Consider the following 19174-nt stretch of genomic DNA (forward strand, 5'->3'; position numbering starts at 1 on the left):
AAGGTAAACCTGCAAGTTCCACAGTTGCCACTTCCATGTTTTCAGCATGAACCCTACACACCCTGCATGGAGGTTTCTTTTTACTTATTGTTGATACCTTATTATTATTGATTACTTATTGGTGATTTGTAAGTTATTAAGGTTTCATGATCAAATGTTGGTGGTATTTTTCTGTGAAGTAGTGGTTGGGCTAATATACTTCTCAGCTTTCTCCCCTTCTTAAATATTATGGTTTTGAGAAGTATTACTGCTTCATCTGAAATGTTTGTTGCCAGCCATAAACTTGCCACTAACTCACCACAATCATATAATATGCAGCCTCCCTTATGTATAGAATTTGAACTGCATAAATGCAATTTTATCCTTATCCCTTTCCACCTTTTTCTTTACTCCTAACTCTTTACTGTCCTTCCTCAAATTTCAAAATGCTGTTCCACTGGATGATTATGCTTGGCAGTTCTGTAAGAGGTTCCCCTCCCCATGTAAGCAAAATATTGTCAGCATGCTACTTCAAAATACATTTCTGGTCAAAGGAGTGTGCAGTTATAATGGACGGCTGAGAGCGGCATCTCTGTTGTAGGCAATATGCATTCCATTTCAGCTAGACAAGCAATCATGTTAATCCTGCAAGCCTCAACAGTGCTTTATGTCTGAAAAATGTTCAGCATTTTACACGTGATTATTAAATACTTAATTTTTTAACCTGCTGTAACTGTCTTCACTGCTTTTAGTTTTCTTTCTTTTCTTTCCATCTGTTATCGCGTTAATTTCCTATCAAGTACCAGCAGTAGTAACTTGATGTAAGCCTCATTCTGCATAAGCCAAGTGACAGTATCTGCAATTTAAGGGAACGTATTTACAGTCATTTAGTACACACACGAGAGACTTCAGTGCATAACTGCCCTCAGAGTCAATAGAAGGTGGCCACATAAACTCCTTTTGTAACAACAGGCAAACAGATCCCTAAGAGTGAGAGTTCAGTATTTCACTGCCATGCAGTGCTATATAATATCTTCCATTAATCTCCTTATTCCAACCTGCTAGGTTTTTAAAAGACTGAATAATAGTTTTATGGCTAACAGTATGTGTGGTAACGCAAAGTCAGAATCTGCTCTTAGGCTGGAGAAGGTCAGTGCATGGAAGGTGGTCTTAGAGGTGAGGCAATGGAAGCCGAGTTCTGACCCGACTCTTACCTTTCTTCAGTGACAATAGACAAAGTGCTTAAGAGCTGTTTCTCAGTAATAAAACATATCTCATTATCTTATGTTCAATTGCTGTTTCAGTGCTCAAAGTCCTATTTGCTGAGCTTGTCTTTCGAGACATCTTTATTCAGCTACCTCAGGCACAATGTTCATTGTGCAATTGTCAAGGTGCACAGTAGATGAGAGAAAAATGTTGTTGGGAACCATTAGATCCTGTCTAGACTGTTGTTATCAGGTGGTCCAATGTTTATACTTGGTAAGATGGGTGCTGCATGCTAGACACTCTGGGAAATTATGGTGAATGTTCTTACTGAATATACACCTGAGGATATGCCTAACATAACAGAGTAAGAAAAATTGATGAGAGAAGGGAATGGTGGAATAAAATGAAGGAGGCATAGGATGCTGCTGTAGTTGGCTCTTCCAGCACACTCTTGAGGCTGAGAACAAACCGTATGAAAGCAGGAATATTATCTCTAATACCGTATGTGCGTTTCTTCTGAAGCACTAAGCTGCGACTCTGTTCTCATATGCTTCCCCTACTCTTGACTCTCAGTACAGGGCTGGTTGCATTTCAAGACTGCTTCTAAAATGTATGGGATATCTTTCTTCAACTTCCTTGGACCAAATATTTGAGGATGCTTAATAGAAAACAAAACAGGTAGACCTTCCTGGATTATCTTTGAAATCCATTTTGGAGAGAAAATTTTCATGTATGTATTTCACGTGTGGCAAAGGGTTCCTTTAGCCACAGGGTGAAAAATACAGAATGGCACCTCTAGTTTGGAAAGCAAATATTTTGATTTTTTTGAAAGAGATTATAATCTTTGCATGAAATGAAACAGCAAATCAATCAATTTCTGCTGGCACAACCACAGACACAAGCAGAAGGGGTCTGCTTGCCTTACTGACAAATGAATTAGCAGAACAATCTGAAATGGAGATTATGTCTACCACACTTTGACTTCAGGGTAAGATGTTCCAGGCCCAAGAAGGAAACTGTACAAAACCAGTGAATTTAATTACCTGTCAGAAAGAAAGACATTATTGCTCACTGTCTGGTATTTCATGCCCTAAAACAACAGGAGCTCCTATGTAGTAACTAGTTGAATGCAAAAAGTGCATGTTTCAGGTGCTGAATTCTGTATAGTATGCTTCACAGTTCCACAATAATCCTCTGAGAGTATAAAACTCTGAAATTGTGGAAAATTAAGGGTTATATGGGGTAATCATTTAAACCTGAACTACATTTAAAAAATAATGAAACTTCTATAATAATACTAGGGACAAAACTGCAGAGTAAACTACTGTAAAGATTTTCTTGTGGATGCAGTTCCTCGTTCTTCACATTTATAAACTGTTCTGGTTTTGTACTGTGATACATGGAAGCAGCTTCAATTTTTCTTTGCATTGGAGGCAAGTTATTGCCTATATTGCAGTGGAGATTGAAATGTATAAGATATTTCCAAAGAAAAATAAAAAAAGCTTCCACCAAAATATGAAACCTAAAAACACAAAACAAGAAAATTGCGTGGAATGGTAAGGAATGAAATTAATGTACATTAGCTGTATGTATTATGCCTGTTTTAATTTGAACTTGTACTTGGCTTCATTCTTCATCTCACTTACTGGTCACTTACTGAATTCAGCACAAAGGCTTCTGAAATACAGGTAAATGTACCACATACCTACTGTATGAACATTCTTTTTCAGTAGATACTGTCCTACTTCTTGGCTTTTTTTTATTTTTACGAACTCATTATGGAGAATTGCATTTCTAGATATATCAGAAAGCCAAATAGTTTTCCTTTTTAATGGATTTTAAATAGTTTTGCAAATTGCAGACCAGATTCTGATCCATTAGAATTCATAGGGTTTGGGCTGTGATTTTTTTTTTTTCCCTTTCTTTTTCTTTCTCTTTTTTTTTTTTTTTTAAGGAAAAAAAAAAAAAAAGCTCTGAAACCCAGAGAACTTACAGATGATTTTACTACTGTATTTATGAAACAAGTAAGCATTTTTCCAAGCCTAAGTAGTGTAATTTGGGGGCCAAGAGCAAGTGGGAATTATTTTTCTGTCTCTCATATTTCATGATATTGAGAAAACATATATGTATATTATGTATATTAAAAATATAAAAATAATTGTTGGGTTATTGCAGCTTGCTGCTATTTCCAATTCAGTCTCTCTTTTATCATCTGATATTTGCAGGATTTTATAATTACATTTTGGGGTCTTTTACTTGAGAAAACGATTTTAAGTGAAGGGAAGAGATTTTTCAGTCTTTAACAGCTTAGCCTCCTGAAGTTGAAGATACTTTGTTGTGAGGCAGTATTGGCTTTATTCTGATGGAAATTTATTTCCGTTTCAACACGTTGAGAGCTTGAAAAAATCGCACATTGTCAAGCCCAGCCATCCAAGCTGTTAAGTGATTGCTTTCATTACTGAAATACACAAACGTAGTTGTAGTGGCGCAAAGAGTTCTTTTGACTCTTGTCAAAAGAAAAGTAAAAAAAAAAGTTGTGCCAGGAGGTGCCTACTCTGACTTTTGAGGAGAGTAGTTGTTTTCCCTTTGATTATTCTAATTTATCCTTTCTCAGTCTGGCTAACCTATGAGGCAGCAGGGTTGTTTCTTAGGCACCTGCAAAGGAGCTCTAGCCGTCTTTGCACAGACAGCATTCCATCTCAAAAGCCATTTTAGGATATATGGCTGAGTTGTAAGCAGCAGCAGTACCCATATACATGCCAGGAACTCAAGCTTAGTCAAATAAAACGTTATACAAAATATCCTCCTCTAGGCTTGAAAATATTTTCTAAAGAAAATGACTGCTATAAAAAATCTCATTAAATTAACCTGCAATACAGCACCACTTATCTAGTGAGTCCAACAGCCCTCAAAAATGTCTTACAGATAAAAGGATGGAAACCTTAGTACCTTAAATTAATATAAATTATTCTTGGGATTTTTATTTACATATATGAATGTGGACACATAATTTGCAAATTTATATATGCCCAAATATACTAGTTATAAAACTTAATGAATGAAATGAGAAGGCATAGTTATTTTTAAGTAACTAGCTGCCCATGTGGCAAATAATCAACATGCTTCTTGTAAAAGGTGGTTTGCAGTACCACATAACTGGTACTTAAATTGCACAGTATTGTGTCTCTTTCTTGGTCTGATGATTACACAAATCTCAAATGAACTGAATTATCTATCCACATCTATTTGTCAGTTAAATTGGTGCTTCTGAAAGTGACACATTTATAGCTCAGGCTTGTGCTCAAATACAGAGAATAAAGTTTCTGAAACTGGTTGTGAAATCTGTGGGTTACGACTACACTTGGTCAATGTTTTTGTCTTCATAAACAGGCAGTTAGGATCCAGTTTAATAAGGTACTTCATGTTTTGGTGATGGAAAAAGATAAGGAAAAAAAAAATAAATCAAAATAAGAGATGAGAAGCTTTGGACTTCCGAGATAGAAAACAAGTTGTTAGGCATTCTCTTATTTCATACATTAAGGTTGACTGTAATATAAGCAATGTTTTTTTTAGAATTTTTTTTTAATATAATTAATTACTTTACAGGTGAAAGATAATTGTTCATTCTGGTTAGAGAAGAAAACCTACAGATCTTTTCATTTTATATTGACTGCAGTTTTGGCTGGTTAAAGAAATATTATCTACTTGCCATTCTTACTGAATAAATACAGCTGCACAGATGTCTTTGTTCTACATGATGAAACAGGATTACCTGAAATGTGGTATCTCATTTGGATACCACTGGATGTGTTTGTGAAATATCACGTGCCCCAACATGACAGAACTGTTGTCAACAAGAGTCACTTCCCTGATTTCTTTGCTGTATGTCGTATATGCACCAATAAGGCTTTAAAGTTAGTTCAACGAGAAAGCGGCTAGATACTTGTTGTTGTTCTTCTATTAAATATTTAAATATTATTCTTATAATCATAGAGTTCTAAAAAATTTAGTGCACATATCCATTTTTTTAGAAAGTTACTCCTTCAAGAAGTGTGTAGCCAATAATGAACAGTATAATGAACAGTATCCTAACTTCCTGCACAGCCTGTCATGACAAACATGTTTATTGATCACAAATAAATAGCTTTGGATTACATAACCAAATAAATAATACAGCAGGCATCTCTTTTCTGTATTATATAGTATGCCTGATTTCTGTAAAGAAAAAATTAGCATTAAACTTCTTCATTATAGGCATGGAATATAATTCAGTTCTGTTCTTTAAGCCTCATAATTTTTTGATTTACATCCAGATTTTAAACTGAGGTTGCACATGGCACTTAGTGCCATGATCTAGTAAATGGACTGAAGTTGGACCAAGGGTTGGACTTGATGATCTCTGAGGTCTTTTCCAACCCAGTCGATTCTGTGATTCTGTGTGATACTTCATTACTGTATCACATCATTCATATCTTCTAGGTTTTTATAATAATGCAGGATTAACACAGAGATGTGGAACTGACAACAACGAAATTTACTAAATTAGAATGGTTCTCCTCCTCCTTCTTCTCTATAGATTTCCACAGTACACAGTCAAATCATGATAAAGGTAAAAAAAAAAAAAAAAAAATTAAAAATATTTAATTTATTGTTTTTACTGCTTCCGTACCAAGGCCACGTCTTTAAGACTATCTGTCCCTCTCTCTCTCAAAAACAAAAAACAAAAAAAAAAAGAAAATTTATCCTGAATCTTTAATTCAATGGAGAGTTACCAAGAAATGTAGTCATTATTCCACACATCTTTACTCATACAGCTCATATTATAATATGCACACTTGTTTTATAACAAAAAGCTGAGGTAAGCAGAAGTGCCTTAGGAGATAGGAAGTAGTTGCCACAGGAGTAAATTTGTAGTAGGAGTAAATTTCGGTAGGTTCAGTAACTTCAGAAAAATACATTTCATGGCAAAAATTCTTAGTGTGCTTAAGAATAATTTAGCAATAACAGACTTGAAATCAGTAGCATGCATTATACCACTTGCAGAGAAATGTAAAATAAGCAAAGGTAACTGTCAAGCAAGTGATTTTAAATTCTCTTAATCTAAAAAGCGTCTTCTAAAAGATTTGACATACAGCAAGTTAGGTGCTTGCTTGCATGTATGAATATCTCTATTGTTCACGTAATTAAAAGCTTCAGTCATAAATACATTTTTTTAAAAGCTTCTATATTTAAAAGCTATGAAGTGAGAGCAACAATTGCAAAGACAGAGACAAGATAGAATCTTTAAAAAAAAAAAAAAAATTAAGAACATTTAAGCTAATCCTGTGATTTTAAGACAGAACAATTAGTTTTAATCAAGTCCAGCAATACTGTTTTTCTTTTGTAATGAACTGTACACAGCTATGTGAGGCTGTGGAATGCTGCAGCACTCAGGGAGAATGCTGTGAGCGACAGGCAGGATCTCTGCTGTAGCTCTGAATGTCTTGCCTGGAGCTGTCAAAAGCTCAAGCTTTCTGTTTATTTCCCCAGCCAACATGCTGAAGCAGAGCAGAATCCTTGTCCCACAGGTAAAGCGAGCAGAAAGAGACTTGGAAAACCTATCCAAGAATGTAAGGAAGGAATTTTCCGAATGACAGGAATAAACTAAAAAATGATCTTTGGAGTCTCTGCAGCCTGCAACAGTGACAGAGGCCATTGCTCACTGCTCTTGGATACTTTGTAGCTGGTAACATCTGTTACCTTCTGTACTCCATCCTCTTTGCATCCTTGCACAGAGCATAATGCAAAACTGGACTTCAGAGGCCACAGAATTAACTTGTAGGAAATAGCGAGCTGAAATGTTGACATGGGTCTTGAAAATAGAACCATTTTGGTATTCTTTTGCCTTTTCTGTGCACTTTGAGAAGGCAATTTTGGTCCCAAATACCTAATTGTGCAACTTACTCGGCTGGATGTGAAGTCCTCATTGAAATTTGTGAGAGACTGGAGAACACTGTGCAACACCTGAAGAATCATTTAAATTCTGGATAAGTATATAATGTGTACTGTTCATAATGTAACACACTTCTTCTTATAAAATTGGCTTTTGTGGTTAGAGCTTTCAGAGCTGTTTTTCAATTGCTTAACTAGAGGCTCAGGCAAAGCACCAGCATCTATATTCAGATCTTAATTTTCTTTTAAGATTACAAAATATAAATATTTAAAGTGTGTATGTTATTGGTAACTCTTTCATGAATGCCTATGCAAAACCAAAATTGTATATAATGCATAAAAATATTGTATTGCAAGTTCAGTATGCAAAGAACTTAAGCATCTGAATAATCTGATTACTGCACTGTATTGTAAATCTCACATGGCCAAGCTGATTTCTTTTAAAAATCAAGTTAAATTCTTTAAGTAGCAATGCTTTACTGTCTGGAAGTGCTGGACTGCGTAACTTGAATGGAAGTTACATACAGTATTGTGATGGAAATGCTGACTCTGCCAGTGCAGGAACGTCAGAGTATTTCATTTTAACTTTTCTTGCTGGACATACTTAACACCACTAAGGATAGAATTACTTTTTAATTTACAACTTATCTCTCTGCACTTTTTGTAGTGATCAGAGCTCCCCATTATAATTCTTCCCTAAGGCTATATCTTAATGTTTCGCTTCAGCTGCCATTTTAAATTAACTTTTAAGAGTGTGCAGAAAGGAAAACCTCTCTATTCCTCAGTGACTCTCAAAAAACATAAGTTCCATAAGGATTATGCATTAGAGAGAACCTTGAACTGTTTTTCTTAAGGCTCTGGTGCTTACTCAGTCAGTGTACTGTTCAACTCTGTTTATATTTTGTTCACAGTCATTAAAATCCCAGACACATGTGCTTGTATGTATTTCTATGCTTGGAGGGTTGTGAGGGCATGAAGAAAAGAAGAACAAAAAAGAAAGACATATTTTGTGAACTGCTACTTGATGTCAGTGTGCATGAACTACTGCTCACCTGGCATCTGACTGTTCTTTTTTGTTTGCTGTTCTAGTTTTGCAGTTTTACAATACTGCAGCCAGTGAAAAAAGCAAAGTAGGCTTTGAAGCATGAAGAGCAATTATCACAACCATTGTTCTCCTGCTACCAAAACACCTCTGGTTTGCTTCCTTGGAGCACTGACTTTCCAGTCTAGTGACTGTGTTTCAGTGTCTGCATTAAATACTTCATTGCTATTGTTTTAACACACAGTAGATACAATGTAGGTAAAAATCTATGCACAGTTGGAGAAAAGGCAAGGCAAAGAGTAGTACAGTGGAAATGCAGACAGGAAGAGAAATGGAGGAAAGAGAATGAAGAAGAAAGTAGGAAAGAACAGAGAAATTCAGTGTAATTTGAAATTTGGCATGACACTTAATGACTAATAATTCCAGTTACATAAAATGGATATTCCTTTTGTTTGACCTTTTTTTTTTTTTTTTTCTTTTTTTTCCCAGCCTTTATATGACATCATTACAGCAGTTTCTGTTCTCTTTCAAGTGGACGGTTGTCTACAAATTAGCAGTAACACTCGCATGTCCTGCAGGAGTGCACCTAGGATGCAAGCTTGAGTTCATATTCTGCAGACTGATAAATACACACATATGTAAAATCTTTTGTTGGTCTCTCTGCCTACAACAAAGAGATAGGGAAATGCGTAGATCATTTTTGTACATTTAGCACCCAGAACCTGTGAAATAAATGTATTTTTCAATGAAAGTTGTCTATAGGGGGAATTATCTTTTTTTTTTTTCAAATCATCTATAGTGCATTTGTTCCTCTGTGTTACTGTCAGTGTCCTTTGGGATGGGTTTGGTTTGGGGTGTTTTGGCTTTCCAGAAGCATTATTGCCTTCTCACAGCTAGATAGTAATCCTCTTATCCCCAAGAGGATCAGTAGACTGGAACAGGCTGGACGTGAGTTAATGCTGCCCTAGTTAGCATAAAGCTGGAATTTTCTTGTAAGACTTGCTTTGTGGCTGTTTTTCTGTACCTAGCCATGAGTCCTGGTTTCTTTGGCTCCATCTCCCTTTGCTAGTGATTTGTTGCTTGCCTTGGTGATCCCTCTGCAGAAAGAAAGAATGCTTCAAAGATCTGTCTTTGAAGCTTTTTCAGTTCTTAGGAGCAGAAAATCCTCTTACTGTGACTATTCCAAGTGTAATGGCAGTAATGCTGATGGGGCCTGTAGATAGCAGTTTTGTGTTCTGTAATAGTCCACTGTATAAAAGATGGAACACTAGAATTCAGCCTGTTTGGGAAAAAATACTTAATTTAGTTTGACCACCTTTTTTTTTTTCATCATAAACTCTCTTACACTGAACTGATGATTACCAAGTTACTGCAGGATAAGTATTTCAGTTGAGTATTTTCTCAATCACTTAATTTTTTATGTAATCTCCAAAAAAGGGTCACATTAACTAATCCTCTCCTATCAACATGTAGATAGGCAAGAAAAAAAATACAATTAAAAACAAGAAAGAGAATATAACTAAGTCTATTGCAGTACTCTTCATCTCCAATAACTCTGCTCTTGCCCATTGTGAAGGTGAATTCTTCTTTTCACAATAAAGAGTGCAGTTCAACGTCAGGCCCATTTCCCATTTATCAAACATCACCTTAATGATGGCTGAGGTAATTTTGTATTGAACTGCTTACTTACATCTTTTTTTCTGTGGCAGATGGTTTCTGTGGCAGGTCAGGACTAGTTTCCAGTGGCGTGTCACCAATGTGGTGCAATGAGTCTCCATCCCAGCCGGTGTTGAGGAATAGCTCCCACTGCTTGGGGCTGACCGTATCTATGCATGAATCAAGGGGTGGTGACAACTCGTCTCCCTAAGAAAACAGTTTGTTTATTAAATGTCATCTGACAAAAGAAAAAATACATAGGTTTATATGTTTATCACAATTTCTTAAACATTTTGTGAGTATGGAGTTTAAGAGACTGTAGAAAACCATAGAATTTCCATGAATAGGATCTATCTAAGAAAATAATTAGGCTTAGAGGAGAGATTTTCCTTTGCATGATGTTTCTGGAAAGGAAAGAAAAATAGAAGTATATGGTTAAGTAGAGCCTCATATTACAGGCCCTTGTCTGTGACTGTCTATAAATTGAATTAACCTCTCTCTTGTGCATATTGTTTAAAGTGTAACTTAGGAAAGGCTGCACAAAGGTTAGGACTCTGAAGGCCTAATAAGTAGGGATAGCAGTGGAGGTCCTCACACTGGGAGAAGGGAGGATGTGTGACAAGAGAGGAAAAGAGGGGAACAGGGGAAAAGAAATGTTAATTTTGGCAGTTGAGCTGGCAGAATAGATTTGTCTCCAAGCCTAATAGTTGTAAAAGTAGGCCAAAGGGATCTACAGAGTAAACAAATGGAAGTTTGTTCGTTCATTCCAAAAATGATGCTTTCTGTGTGCACTGTCTGGCACAACAGAAAATGGACTTGTAAGTCTTTTAATTACAGAAGACAATTGCATATGGTTTTAATACCACTATCAACATTTTTTTGCCTTCAGGAATAAAAGGTCTATTGTTCACAAACTCAGGGTTCTGGGTGTTATTAAAGGGAATTGTCTTATGTGTAAATCTCTTAGGTTTCTTTACTCTGCATTCTGAAACAAACATGAAATCTCAAATTTTACAATTTTACAAGAAAGTTTTGTAACATATTTTTTATTTCTGTTAATTACATGTAGTTTACTAATAAGAGGAAAAAAAAGGCAATAAAAGTGAGGCAGTTAATTTCTAAAGAGTCCTCACTGATTGTTATTGTGTGGTATCTCTCATCCTGTCCTGTTGCATGTTTTTCCTAAATAGGTAGGAGGGATTCTGTAACTCTTGGGGTTACTTTAGTTTTGAGGATCAAGGGAAAGTCATCTGATGGAGGGGAATGGGGGAGGAAAAAGGGGAAGTTTAGTTCTGAAGTATTACTGAAACGTAACTTCAAAAATTCTCTCATGAACATGTACAAACTAAAGAAAGAATATCAAATTTTTTAAGGACAGATTTTAAGTATTTTTTAATTGTTTTTGAAAATATTGTTATCTTTCAACTTGAATTTCTCTGTTTATACTTATTTATTTGAAAAAAATAATCCTTTACTAGAGTAGGAAACTGAAAATGTATAGGAAGAAGAATAAAATATCACTTTTGAAGCTTGCTGTCAGGAATTACTTATTTTGTCTTTATCCTCACCACAGCAAGATTTGAATTTTGGAGTGGCAGAAGAAGGAAACTGAAAAGAGACAGGGAGAGAACATGGAAAAGCACAGATTAGGATTATTTGTGGGATGTTTATTATATAAATATATAAAATTCCCAGGCTAGAAAAACAGTTTTTGTTTCTGATCTGAGGCAGCAGTAAACCTATTTGAAGTTTAGCAATATGGAACCTATACCATGGGATTATATGAGGTTGACTGGGCATGACAGACAAAAATCAAACATCTCATGTGGAGAATCAGTGAGTGTTAGGAAGAAATTAAACTGAAATGGGTCAGATTGTGATCAAAGCAAGCCAGTACATAAGATATGCAGTAAGCATTAATTCTACCAAAACAAGATAGGAAATAGCTTTAAATTGTAGGTGTGTCCAATTTTCTTAGCATTCAGAAATGTCTCACTACCTTTTAAACGAAGTTTATTCCAGCAAGTTATTTCTTTGCAAATGCCATTAAACACTTCAAAGTACCATGTACTGATTTCAGTAGCAATTTAGATTTTTGCCGCAGAGCGTCATGTCTTCCTGTGTGTGATGAGCCTGAACCAATCTTTTATGTTCTTTTTTCCTTTGTATTTCTAAATGTGTGTGGGCTGCAGATGGTTCTGTGAAGGAAAAGAACTCCAGAATACCCCTGACATTCAGATCCGTTCTGGAAGTGGAGGACTTCATTCGCTAATTATAGCAGAAGCCTTTGAAGACGATACTGGACGCTATACTTGTTTGGCTTCAAATTCCATTGGTTCAGATAGTACCTCAGCTGAAATATTCATTGAAGGTAAGAGGTGAAATTGTAAGATACTTGGCAGGTACAGGAAAAGACGACAAAGCGGAAGTTTGCTTTTGGTTCCGTATGTTAAGATTACATTTGCTTTGGTGCTATTTTTATGGTGTTCTGCTTCTCTTCAATACAACATGTTTTGAACATCACATCTTATTAATTCAGATATTTCAAGGAATGGCCAAAGAATCAGGGGGTAGACTGCTATTTATGTAGGGTACGAGCAAGATAAAGAATGGAAAAAGAGGAATAAGCAAAGTTTTTGGTGCATGGTTAGCTTTTAAATAGTACCTCCTGCAAATCAGAGATTTGACTGGCGATATCAACAATGATTTTCATGATAGCAGTAATCTCTGTCTCAGTTCTGAACTTCCTCCCAGTGCAATTAATTGTGGCTGCTCTAAATGAGTCTTCTTCAATCTTAGGTAAATGTATCATAATTCTTCATATTTAGTACACTGACTTTAAGTCAGGGTAAAAGTCAGTCATATTGGTTTTGTCCAGAATCAACTGCTAGTAATTGTCAAAATATTTCTTGACTTCAGAGTTACTCATAATTCCAGTATTATTTTCCTGAGGAAGGTTAATTACTTGACCATGACTAAAATTACTAAATAATTTTTTTTAGTGGAGGACTGTATTGTAAGCATGATTATATTAATTGAATACTGATTTTTGTTTTATTTCATGGATCTTTCAAACATTTTGGTAGTATGTATTCTTTTACCAGTTTTGGAATCAATTGAAATTAATTTAAATGCTTAATTGAAAACATGAAACAAATTAATATAAGAAATACTCATAATAAATCTGAATAATACCATAGCAAAATCGTTAAATAGCTTTTGATTAGCAAAGCAATAATGTCTTTCACTAAAATTAGCTAAATCATGACAGATGTTCATTTATAGGAGTTTTTTCATTATGTTTTTTTATTCTTGGAAGCTTGTTATCCCACATTAGGATATAATAGTAAAATCCCCAAGACTTTTCTGAATCTTACAGAATCTAGTAAGACTTTTCTTTACAGAGGCAAGCATGATTTCAGAAAATCTCAGGTATAGTACAAATATATAATACTGTGTGAAGTTATAATAACAGAAGCAACACTAAAAAAGCTAGGTGGAGAAGTACAGTGAATAAAACAATTCCTTTTTTGAGATCTGTCAAAATCTTACTATGTAGAAGTGCTGTCTTGAAGTTTACAACATATAAGTTTGAAGGAGAGAGAATGGTTCAAGTCGTTAGGCAACTCCCTGATGATCTTTAAGGGAAACCAGGTTGTCACACAGGTATCACTTTGTAGATTAATAACTTTGACACTGATGCCTCATCCTTTCTTCCATGCAGCAGGCCCAGCCACACAAGACCAGGAGAAATACTTTCATCTGGATCCACTCTACTCACTTGACATTGCTTTTCTGTTTTACCACTTCTGTGATACTTGTTGCTTTGATTTTTGTTGTCTAAACTTTGTAAATAAATAGGACATTCGAGTGCCTCGGTCCAAGCTTTGTTTCATTGGAATCAGTCTACACTATCCAATGCATATTGATTATGAATTGCTTATGTTTTGTATTACAAATACAGTTATGCATATGCATTCACAAATCCTCTGAGGAACTGTAAGTACTGCATAAATGTCTAAAGTAAATGTTGTATGTAGTACCAGTTGAGGGGAATAAATTTTTCCATATTTTTTTCTTTAAGTGAATTCAGGGTATTGCCAAACACACACATTATATCAAGATTTCCACTGGCAAGCAATACCAGTACATAAATGTTATGTATAGCCTAATATAAATAGTCTGAACTGTGGAGATCATGGGTAGCAAGTTTAGTCTGAAAATGTCTTTCTCTGTTGAGTTGCTCTTACTTAAGGTTGGAGATTTGTTATCTGTGTATAAGCCATGTGTTTGCTTAAGCTTTCAGTTTTAATATTCAAGTAACTAAAATTGTATTTTTCCAGTAGAGTAGTAGTAGTCAGCATTTTTTTTTTTTCATTTTTGGCCATATTTACTTCCATATGAAGGAAGACAGCTAAGACCCTAGGGAAAACAGTTTGCAATTAATTTGACAATATTAGAATTTCTGTAACTGTCTAAAGTACAGAGGTACAGTCTTCTATCAGATAAGAAAAACTGCCATAGTTTGTTCCAGAGAGTTCTCAACCCTTGAAGGTAAATGCAAAAGTAGCAGAGTTTTTTCTTCAGAATGTAAACACTAAAAAATCAGTAAAAGGATATGAGACAATTGAAAATACTTTCTTTTCCAGGTGCCAGTTCCACAGATTCAGAGAGTGAAAGTTTAATTTTCAAATCAAAATCTGGAGCTATGCCACAGTAAGTGCACAAAGTAGAACCAATGCTGTGCAAATGTTCTTAATAAGGGGCACTGGAAAATCCTCGGTAGTTGCAGATCTGAATAAGCATCTGGGCTATATTTGTGTATGTCTTGTCTTTTCTCCTCTTGCATTATATAAATGCGTATTGTGATAACTGTAGATTGTATAAATGTGCTTTTTTGTGTCTGAGAAGTCTGGCCCTACCCTGGCAACTCTTTCATTGATATCAACTTTTCATATTCAGAAGTAACTTCAAGTTAACCAAGTCTTCATCACCCAGCCCTGTGCCTCCAAAAGCACATGCAGAGGCCTGCAATTAAAGAAACAAAATACATTTTAGTTTGTATCTTGTATCAGTGCTTTTTATTGGGTGTGAAAGTGTAAATTAGCCAAAGATTGTATTCTACTCAAGCTTCCTCCAATGTTGATCTTTTCAGCTGATAATGACATATTTAAAGATGTATAAAATCCAAGGTGGCTTACTGGTTACAAACTAACGTATTCTGGTTTCAGAGCTTATAAAATGCTTGCTGTTTTCTTTTCAGAGCCCAAAAGAAAACCACCTCTGTTTCCTTGACAATAGGATCTTCTACACCAAAGTCTGGAGTCACCACAGCTGTAATTCAACCTATCTCTGTGCCCAGTCAGCAGGTATTTTTAAACACCATTTTAAAACTTTATTTCCAAATCTGTAAGACCTGAAAACCTGTCATTTTGAGGAATTATATTATTGAACTATAAACTTAGCCTATTTTATTAAGAATGACAGTTTTAAAAAATTAAGTATATATCTCGTGAATGGGGCATAAAAGTAAATACACATATGGATTCTTACACAGTGTGTATCAGCGCAGCATGTGAACAGCTGATAGATCTGTTGATGATGAAAATTACAGAGTATATCACTTAATAGTGACTTGGTCCAATTCCAGAAGAACGTAATGCAAATGAATGCCTACAATATGTATTTTTCTATAAGTTTTAAATTTTCTTCTTAAATTAAATATTGCTGTAATTTCTCTGGGCCTTTTAGAGAAAATTAAATTTTACTGTCTAGAAATTAAAAGTAAAAAAATCAACGTTCATCAGTTTGTACTAAGTTTTAATGCCACTGTGGATGACTCAGAGTTTGCATGTAAATCATAAAATACAAATAAAATCTTTCTTAGACTGTACCTGGTAAATTCTTTTCCCTTCCTTTGGCTGACCTTGACAAGCTTTTAGGTTCCTGGATTTGTTTATTACTATATCAATCAGGGATGTAATAACAAAACGCTTCAGTGCAAAGGACTTACCTGAATGATATTAACAGGAGGCAAACTCTCAAAATACTTAAAGGCAGAGACAGTTGGATACAAAATTCTCCTGGGAAGCATAAAAGCTTTAGGGCTTGCATTTTCATTTCAGAAATAGAACAGATGTGAAATAGTGATGTCACTCAAGCGTGCTAGAACAAGAGCACCATGATAATACTCTGCATTTGAAATTTTGCATTATTGCATAGATAAATGCAGGTCATGTTATTGAAACCAACATTCTTTCCATTTTGTAACATTGTTGCACTGCTTTGCAGACTCAAAGCCCTACTTCATGCCTGCACCGTGTGGATGGACCTAAACCTAGCTATTCTGCACCCATATTTACAAAGGTATGTTTTATCCATCATTATTTTTATGTCATAGTCCTATAGTCCAGAAGAAAATATCTAAATGATACATCCTAATACAGGAATGTTTGATCATGTTAAAGCTTTTAGAGTTTTCATTATCTTTTTCAGTATTAATGACTACCTAAGAAAATACTTCTCCACTGCAACATTTATGTTCTTATGCCTTCTACCCTATTAAAATTGCTAATGGAATTACATGAATATTCTGTATGTGTTTGTCTTATGCCCGTGACTGTCCTCCATTGAGAATTCTTTGTAAAATAAAACTAGCTAGGCACCAATTACACATCATAGTAATGATAAATCCTCATTCACGATAATTCATCTACCGGCAAGAATAAATAACACAGGGTTTTTTACTTGGTTTTAGAAAAAAATCCATGCATGCATGTTACTTAAAAACACAGTTCAGATATTCTTCATTGGAATGTCTTGTAAAATGTAAGGCATGGACTGGCTAGAAGGAAAACTTTTCTTCAATGATTCTTAAGGAAATATTTATGTCAATATCTATTTTCATATTCATTCCAAATGAAACTTTAGAACTAGGAATCAGGTAACAGCAGCAAGAAGGACAGCATATTTCCCTAATCATCAAAATGCAACTCTGATTGAAAATATTATTTTCATTTTGCCTTCAAACCATCATTTCCATAGCAGTAACTATTATTTAATGACCATTTGTTGAAGTCAAAATGAAGAAAATAAGGTATTTCTGTCTTTTACTTCAAAAAAAAAAAAACAGTTGACTAAAAGCTAGTATGAAATAGCAAGTAGTTTTGCCTTGAGATAAGTAAAAGCAAGCCCTGTTCTCCACAACTGTCCAGCCTGGCTCCATCATATCCCTTTCTTATGTCAGAAAAGGTCTGATCATGTCCCTCACAATTCTGTACTGATACTGCTGGTATCACAGGAGAATGAGCAGTGGATGTACAAGAGATTAATGTCATTAGAGCAAGGCAAGGAGGCAGGCAACTTCCTAGCATGAGTAGGAAATATTATAGGAGAAATCCAGCATTTGTTCAGAGACTACCAAAGCAATCAAGACTTCACTGCTCCTTCCTAATCCTCCTATCTCTTCTTCATGAAATCCAATATTAACTGGCTTAAGCCAGCTGGAACATACCAAGCAACTTTATTTGCAGAAGAAATGAACAAGATATGAACAACAAAAAATGTACTTATGCAGCTCCCTGATGCAAATTTCTTTCTATACAAACTTCAGGTAACAACTCAAAGCTTTTTAGGTTTCGATGTAACACAATTCATATGTATTTGATTAACTAGAGATCTATGAATAGTAAGTAGGGGTAACTCTGATCTTAGACCTAACTTCAAATGCTTTGCTGCAACAAGACCTAAAACTTTATGAATAAACTGGGAAAGGAATGAGACAGCCAGTACAGTAAAAAATAATCTTAAGATTGATAACAACGGCAAAAATACCGGCTGTCTCCTGCTGATTCTGTTACTTAAAGTTCTGTACTTCTTTTCTCTCACTGTAGTTCTTCATCAAAGGTCTAGACTCTTTCTGAATTTTTTCAGATGTATATGTAATTTATTATAGCCATAATACTCAGAAGCTATCCATGCTTAAGCTAATGTATCGTAATCATGTTTCTGTCATCTAATTTTGCCTGGCTGGTTATTAATGGCTCAGAGGAAAAGCAATTCCATGCTCCAGATGTTGACCTGAAAGCGGCCCAGCCACTTTCTCAGGACCAATGTGTAGCTAGTTGCAGAATTTTCATTTCATTTTCTGGAAGAAGGATGGAAAATGGAAGGTCAGACTACAACTGTCAACTTGTGATGGTCAGAGGAATTAAATACTTCTACACCTTTTCCATCTTCGGCCATATTAAGAATGTGTTTGAAAATAACCTATTTGGTAATTTCTAACTACATACTGATATGTTAGATTTAATCAGAGTGAAAATGCAGCTCACGGAAAATTTTTATTGCAAAAATGTAATGACACAATAAAATAAAGTTGAAATACAAAGGGAAGAAGAGGCTGCTTTTAAGAATGTAAAATGCTCCTGGTGCATTTGAATCATGATTGTTACATTTCAGGAGATACAAAACTCCACAGCATCTGAGGGACAAGTCGTGGTGTTGGAATGCAGGGTCAGAGGACACCCTCCCATTCATGTTAAGTGGTTTCGACAGGGCATTGAAATTCAAGATTCTCCAGACTTCAGAATTCTCCAAAAAAGTAAGGCAATAATCTGAAGTGGCTACTTTTGATATAGGATGGGGAAAGATCACAAAATTATTCTGTCAGGGTTGAGTTTTGGATAGATTCCTCTCTTCCTCACATTTCAGCAGTCATAATGGCTAGAAGTAATAATTGAACTACTGCTACCAACAGACAACTTAAATCTTCCTTTTTCTGTAATGTGTCTGCACAGAGTCTGTAGTTGCCTACAGTGTTTCCGTATAATACATGCATTCAGTGTACTGTTGTTGATTAATATGATCTCTAATACTATTTTTCTTGTTTGTTTCCCCTCCTTATGATGTGATATGCAGAGCCACGATCTGCAACTGAACCTGGTAAGAGTCATATGAAAAAATAATCTCTTGATTCACTAGCTCTTTGAATTTGTACTGAAGCCATAAATAGAAAAGTCTTTCTGCTGAGCATTGGTAATATGAAACCCCCTTAAAGACAATGTTTCTTTATCACACCTTCCATACTCTACACTGTCCTTTACATCAATTCCTTTATTAGTTAAACAGTAAATTCCTTTTAGACTAGCAAGGGGAGTCTCACAGCTTAAACTTGGAAGCAAACTTCATTCTCAGAAAATGAGCAATTTGCATGCTACTGAGGACAAAGAACAAAGACCACAAAATTATGTTACCCAAACTGTACTCATAAGAGTTTCATAACACCCAACCACTAAATGTTAGTTTTGCCAGTCTAGCTTGGCAGATGTGAAGTGTTTTAAATGCAGGAAAAGCTGATCC

The 19174-nt window shown here is 35.2% G+C and overlaps 1 protein-coding gene across 1 annotated transcript in view; it reads left to right on the forward strand.

Moving 5' to 3' along the window:
* The window catches only part of PALLD (palladin, cytoskeletal associated protein), a gene marked incomplete at both ends in the record, with an annotated part of 193699 nt that overhangs the window by 56556 nt on the left and 117969 nt on the right, over positions 1-19174 (forward strand). Inside the window, 6 exons of the mRNA XM_080343535.1 lie at positions 12007-12185; positions 14464-14530; positions 15078-15183; positions 16106-16180; positions 18275-18416; positions 18734-18757. Of these exons, the coding sequence (XP_080199661.1) occupies positions 12007-12185; positions 14464-14530; positions 15078-15183; positions 16106-16180; positions 18275-18416; positions 18734-18757 (593 nt within the window). The remainder of the gene's footprint in view (positions 1-12006; positions 12186-14463; positions 14531-15077; positions 15184-16105; positions 16181-18274; positions 18417-18733; positions 18758-19174) is intronic.

The sequence above is a fragment of the Nesoenas mayeri genome (assembly GCF_963082525.1).
Source record: "Nesoenas mayeri genome assembly, chromosome: 4".
Classification (NCBI taxonomy): domain Eukaryota; kingdom Metazoa; phylum Chordata; class Aves; order Columbiformes; family Columbidae; genus Nesoenas; species Nesoenas mayeri.